Source organism: Empidonax traillii, unplaced genomic scaffold (assembly GCF_003031625.1).
Source record: "Empidonax traillii isolate 1590-97213 ecotype Southwest subspecies unplaced genomic scaffold, ASM303162v1 scaffold1474:size192508, whole genome shotgun sequence".
Classification (NCBI taxonomy): domain Eukaryota; kingdom Metazoa; phylum Chordata; class Aves; order Passeriformes; family Tyrannidae; genus Empidonax; species Empidonax traillii.
Window position 1 is genome coordinate 143242 of NW_020956667.1, and position 6003 is coordinate 149244.

The 6003-nt window shown below is 56.3% G+C and overlaps 1 protein-coding gene across 1 annotated transcript; it reads right to left on the reverse strand.

Annotated features, from left to right (window-relative positions):
* Positions 1 to 121: 121 nt before the first annotated feature.
* ASB13 (ankyrin repeat and SOCS box containing 13) lies at positions 122 to 5777 on the reverse strand. The gene is made up of 6 exons (XM_027907465.1): positions 5732 to 5777; positions 4507 to 4694; positions 3723 to 3873; positions 2474 to 2608; positions 1063 to 1254; positions 122 to 332 (listed from the first exon to the last, which is right to left on the reverse strand). The coding sequence occupies exons 1-6, from the start codon at positions 5760 to 5762 to the stop codon at positions 205 to 207; spliced, it is 825 nt and encodes a 274-aa protein (XP_027763266.1). The 5' UTR covers positions 5763 to 5777; the 3' UTR covers positions 122 to 204.
* Between the last annotated feature and the right edge of the window lie 226 nt (positions 5778 to 6003).

Consider the following 6003-nt stretch of genomic DNA (forward strand, 5'->3'; position numbering starts at 1 on the left):
CCCCCCCATTTGCCAGGAGCATTCCCGGCCCCCCAGGCGGGATTTGCCCCCGGAGGAGAAGGAAGCGGTGCCTCGGGAACGCCGTTGACAGCACTTTGCTTCAATTGACAGCAGCTTCTGGGGGGACGGGGGAGGCAGAGGAGGAAGAGCAGATACTCGGTGGCCTGGGCGCTCCGGGGGGTTTTCCTGCCCCGCCATCCCGTGTCAGTTGTAGGACAGGTACTGGATGAGCCGGGGGGGAATGTCGAGCTTGGAGATCTTCTGCAGGGCCCCCTGTCCGGCCGCTTTCCTCACCGTCACCCGGCACAGCTGGCACAGGCTCAGCGGCGTCTCTGCAACCACACACGGGACGGGACGGGGGGCTGATGGGATGGAGGGAGAGGATTCCCGCACGGCAACACCTGCAATCGTCCCCGGGGCGGGGACAAGGATGGATCCACCTCCCATGGCCAACGGGGCACTGCAGGGGCTGCTCATCCCCAAGGAGATCCCACTGGGAATGAGCTTTTCCCAGCGCCCCTTCCTGGCCTGGGTGGAATTATTAGAGCCAGGGAATTCTTTAGGAGTTATTCAGGTTAACTGTTTAGGCTGGGAAAAGGCCTCCAAGACCACCGAGTCCAACTGAACCTGCACTGTCAAGGCCACCAGTGCCCCATGTCCCCAAGTGCCACATCCACAGGGACCCACCAGCCTCCAGGGTCTGCACCCATCCTGGACCTCATCCCGAATGTAAGGATCAAAGAGGGAACTCTGGAAGATCTTGGGAGTATTTACAGGTGTAAAGCCAGACAATAATTTACTATTCTCCTATAGGAATTTTTCCTTCTATGAGGAGGAATTTTCATCCCTGGGACGGTAGGGAGGCCCTGGCACAGGTTTCCCAGAGAAGCTGTGGCTGCCCCTGGATCCCTGGGAGTGTCCAAGGCTGGGTTGGAGAAGCCTGGGATAATGGGAGGTGTCTCTGCCCATGGGGTTGGAACTGGATGATCGTTTAGTTCCCTTCCCACCCCAAATCTGTGTTCCTGTGACTCTGATTCCCAGGACTGTCCCCCCCTCACTTACTCTCGTAGTACTCGAAGCACTTGGCTGTGGGGCTGCTGCTCCAGGTGTAATCCGAGGGTTTCTTGCCCCGGTTGTCCCTGGCGTAGATGTTCCCTCCGAACTCCACCAGCATCTCCACCAGGTCCACGTTCTTCACCTTGGCCGCGTGGTGAAGGGCCGTCTCGTGCAGCTTGGCAGCGTTCACGTTGGCCCCTGGGGACAGAGAGGATCCCCAACCCGTCCAGGAAACCCTCCCTCAGCCCAAACACTGGCAGTGCTGGGACTGGGGGGAACAAAGTGCTGGTAAAAAACACACACAAGGAGCTGGAAAAGATCCAAAAAAAAAAAAAACCCAGCACGACCAGGAAATTGCTGAGCGAGTTCTCAGTGCTGGAAAATCACAAGTTATCCTCTCTGGGTTTCTGTGTTCCTTGGAGAGAGGGGGTTTCAGTCCCTGGGATTTGGGGAAATAAGGCCATAGCTGCTTCCTGAATCCAAAGAGCCACTCCCAGTCATCTCCATGGAACATTCCCAGTCGAGACAATGAGAACTTGGTTGGTTGTTTCAACAGGAACATCCCAGATCCAGGAGATGTTCCAGCCCCCCCATCAAGTTTTAGTTACGGATATTTTTGCTGAGGAAGTTTGTTTTTTATCAGTTTACAGCAAGAAGTCCTTCTCCACCCCCCAAAACAGCTGGAGTTTGATCAGCAGAGGTGAGGGAGACCTCACTGAGCTCAGACGATTCCCTTTAGGGAATGTGTGGCCACACTGGACTTTGTGGGAATTCATGAGGAGAAACTGGAATTTCTTGGGAATCAATCCATAGGGAACTGGAGTGGCTGGAAGCAAACTTGGCTTAGGTGTGTAACTTTTAGATAATTATTATTCAATTAAATAAATCCCCTCCCCTGGGCCAAATCTCCTCCTGGAAGCACAGGGAAAGACTGGAAGTTCAACCCAAATTCAAGCCCCCCAGAACGAGAAGAAAACTGGGATGTGAAACCTGGAGCCAAATGTTGGAATTGACCATTCACCAAAGTCACCTAGGCTGTGTGTTTTGAACGAGCTCTGAGTTCTGGTCACAGTTTAGGGATTGGGAATCAGGGAATCACGGGATGGTTTCGCTCGGAACGGACCTTAAAGGTCACCCAGTTGCAACCCCAACACCTTCCACTAGCCCAGCTTGCTCCAAGCCCCCTCCAACCTGGGTTTGGATGCTTCCAGAGATGCAGCATCCAGCTGGGAGTATCTCAAGCTGGATGGAATTTCTGGAACTTCTGGACTAAACGTTTGAACAGCAAGTTTTGCTCCACGAAGGCCAAACCTTCCGCCGTTACCGTCTCTATCCCGGCAGGAATTCTGCTGAGGAGCTGCTTCCCACGGACACCCCCGCGCCCTGCCCACCCACAGCGAGCCCGGGGCTGCCATACCTGCCTTGAGCAGCAGCTTGGCACAGTCCAGGTGCTCCCTGGCACAGGCCACGTGCAGGGGAGTCCCAAAGTGACAGTCGTGAGCCTCCAGGTTGGCGCCGACGTCGATGAGCAGCTGGACGCACTCGGGGCTGCCTTGGGGAAGGGAAGGGCCCGGTCAAAAGCCAAGAATCCAGCTCAGACGGGATGTTGGGATGGGCCTGGACACTGGGATGGGCATGTTTGGTGCTTGGCTGTGTGAACTGGGAAGGCTGTGGAGCCAACACAACAAGAGCAGGACACAAGAAACGGAGAGGCCGGGCTGGAGCCAACCGGGAATCAGGTCAGACCACCCCAATTCCAAGGATTTGCACTAAATCACCTGCTGTTTCTGGAGCTGCTGGTCCTGCCCTGGGTGGGTTTGATCACCTTCAAGGCTTAAGAAAAAGCAGGGAATTCTCACCAAGCCTTGGGAAAAAGTTTAACGAGGAAACACTCCACAATTGTGGATTGAACAGCCATCTGATTGTCCAAAATGCTCCAGAACTGAAGGAAAACTCTGTCCAGGACAGCAGATCACAAAAATAGTAGAGGGAAGGAGAGAGGGGGATTAAATCTTACAGAGGGGAAACTGAGGCACAAAGTGGTGAATGAGGGAGAGATTTGGTCACAATTATCCAACAGGGAAATTGCTGCTCCCACATCCAGGTTTTTCTGCTGCTCTGCCTGTGCAGGTGGAAGTTTGAGGGATAAATTACATTTGAATTTGTAAAAGTAAATAGCAAACTCTTGCCTGGGAGTGTGGGGAGGGGCTGGAATGGGTTTCCCAGAGAAGCTGTGGCTGCCCCTGGATCCCTGGGAGTGTCCAAGGCCAGGCTGGAGCAGCCTGGGATAGTGGGAGAGGTCCCTGCCTGTGGCAGGGGGTGGGACTGGATGGGATTTAAGGTTCTTTCCAGCCCAAACCATTCTGGAATTCCATGATTCTATGACTACATCCTCCTCTGATCCAAGTATCCCAAAAGGATTAAGCAGAGGATGAAGGAAGCAGAGAGCAGCTGGGTTTATCCCAAACATCTTTTTGGCCTCTGCTGTTTTCCCTTGTCCCTGGACAGCCCCTCCAGCTGGAAAAGCCTGGGATAGGGACAAGGAGCAGCACAGGCAGCAGCAGCATTCCCAACAATCCCTGGCCCTTCCTTCCCACCCAACAAACAGGTTGGGAACGAGAACAACTCGCGGTCAAATTCAAAGTCCTCCAATCCCTGGGATTTACCATTCATGCAGGCTTCGTGGAGAGGGGAGGCCGTGTACAGGGGGGGGTTCACCTTGGCCCCATGGGACAGCAGCACCTTGACACACTCAATGCTCCCCGAGGCGCAGGCGTCACACAGCGGGGTGCTGCCATCGATGTTCCTGGCATCCACCTGCGGGGAATCACGGCATGGTGGGAAGGGATGGCATGGCATGGCATGGCATGGCATGGCATGGCATGGGTGGGAAAAGTGTTCCCAAGGAGACCAAGCAAAGCAGCACTGGCCAAGGTCGCCACTGAATCATGTCCCCACCTGCCACAGCCACAGGGCTTGGAAATCCCTCCTGGGGTGAGCACTCCAGCCTGTTCTAACTCCTAACCACCCTTTCCATGGAGAAATTCCCCCTCCTGTCCAACCTGCCCCTCCCCTGGCACAGCCTGAGGCCGTTTCCCCTTGTCCTGTCCCTGTTCCCTGGGAGCAGAGCCCGACCCCCCCCGGCTCCCCCCTCCTGGCAGGGACTTGCAGAGCCAGAAGGTCCCCCCTGAGCCTCCTTTTCTCCAGGATGAGCCCCCCCAGCTCCCTCAGGAGTTCTCCACACCCTTCCCAGCTCCCTTCCCTTCCCTGCACACACTCCAGCCCCTCCATGACCCAGCTCAGCTCACGCAGCCTCCTGGACAAGCTCCCTCCAGAGCCTCCAGCCGATTTTGGCTGCAGAGCCTCATCCCAGATGGGGGGTGTTGGGGGGAGGGTGTTATTCCAACATCCCCCAAAACAAGGTGAAGCTCCCAGCTCCCAGGGCCCCACCTGTGCCCCCGCATCCAGCAGCAGTTTGACACACTGGGTCTGCCCCCTGAGGCTGGCCTCGTGCAGGGGGGTGATGGAGTCGTAGGTGACGGCGTTGACGCAGGCCCCGCTCTCGATGAGCTGCTGCAGCTGCAGGATCTCCCCCCTCCGGGCAGCCTCGTGCACCGGGGTCCTGTCGGCCCAGAAGCCTGGAGAGGAAGGGGTAGAAGTGGATGGGGAAAGGAACAGAGCCAGAGGCACAGAGGAAATGTGGGGACCCCACACATCAGGGGGGAACTGCCAGCTGGGAGGCTTGGGGAGGTCCTGGCAAGGGTCACCCCGAGATTCTGCAGCTGCCCCTGGATCCCTGGAAGTGTCCCAGGCCAGGCTGGAGCAGCCTGGGAGAGTGGAACGTGTCCCTGCCCACGGCAGGGGAGTGGAATTAGATGATCTTCAATACCCCTTTGAATCCAAACCATTCCATGATTCCACAGAGCTCTGGAAGTGGCAGCCTCTGAGCAGCATTATTTTGTCACCAGAGCACTGGGAAGAACAAGCTCCAGCAGAATTCCATTAAGGGCTTTTTATAGCCTCCAAAACCACCCCCCATCCTACAAACTGCAGGCTCCTCGAATTTCTCCTCTCCTACTGCCAAATTCCTTGTGTGGAGGGAGGCTCAGGTGAGGGATAACACATCCCCAGGGATGGGCTCCCACAGGGTTATGGAGCAGGAGGGAGGCTGCAGATGGGGCCAGAATTTTTAAATCTGGGGTCAGAATTCCTAAATCTGCGGTTCAAGGCTTCTGGCTCAGCTGGGAAGCAGGGATGGCTCCTGATGCCATCCAGGAGCATCCAGGGAGCATCCCTGCCACGGGAATCAGCTGCAGCACAGGGATCAGCCCTCTGGAGGGGACCTGGAGGCAGCTGCTGGCACAGGCAGGAGTTTGGGATTTTTCCCTCCAAGGTTGGAGCCATCTCCTCTCCCCCCCAGCTCTCCAACACGGATCACACACATTCATTTATGGAGGAACGGGGATGATTCCCCCTGTCCAGCTCTCCCAGGAGTTCATCCCCTCATCCCTTGTCTTGGGAGAGGCCACTTGCTTCCCAAATGGTCCTGCTCACCCTAGAACTGTCCTGCAACCCCCAAAACCATCCTGCAAACCCCAAAACTCTCCTGTCACCCCCAAAACTGCCCTGTCACCTCCCAAACCTTCCTGCAACCCCCCAAACCCACCCTGAACCCCCCTAAACCGTCCTGCAACCCCCAAAACCATCCTGTGGCTCCCAATCCATCCTGCAACCCCTAAAACTGTCCCACACCCCCTCAAAACCACCCTGTCACTCCCAATCCCAGCCTGTCATTCCCAATCCATCCTGACCTCCCCAAAAGTCACTCTGCAATCCCGAAACCCACCCTGTCAACCCTGTCACCTCCAAAACCACCCTGTCACCCCCAACACCATCCCGCTCTCCCCAAAACCGTCCTGCAACTCCCTAAACCACCCTGTCACCTCC

What these genes read in the sequence shown, in the direction of transcription:
- ASB13 (XM_027907465.1), bottom strand. Translation starts at nt 5,762, where the DNA reads ATGGTTTTGGGGGTTGCAGGACGGTTTAGGG. An exon ending in CCACGAAGCCTGCATGAATG is followed by an intron (nt 2,609 to 3,722) that starts GTAAATCCCAGG and finishes CCCTTCCCCAAG; the next exon opens with GCAGCCCCGAGTGCGTCCAG. An exon ending in GTGCTTCGAGTACTACGAGA is followed by an intron (nt 333 to 1,062) that starts GTAAGTGAGGGG and finishes GTGTGGTTGCAG; the next exon opens with AGACGCCGCTGAGCCTGTGC.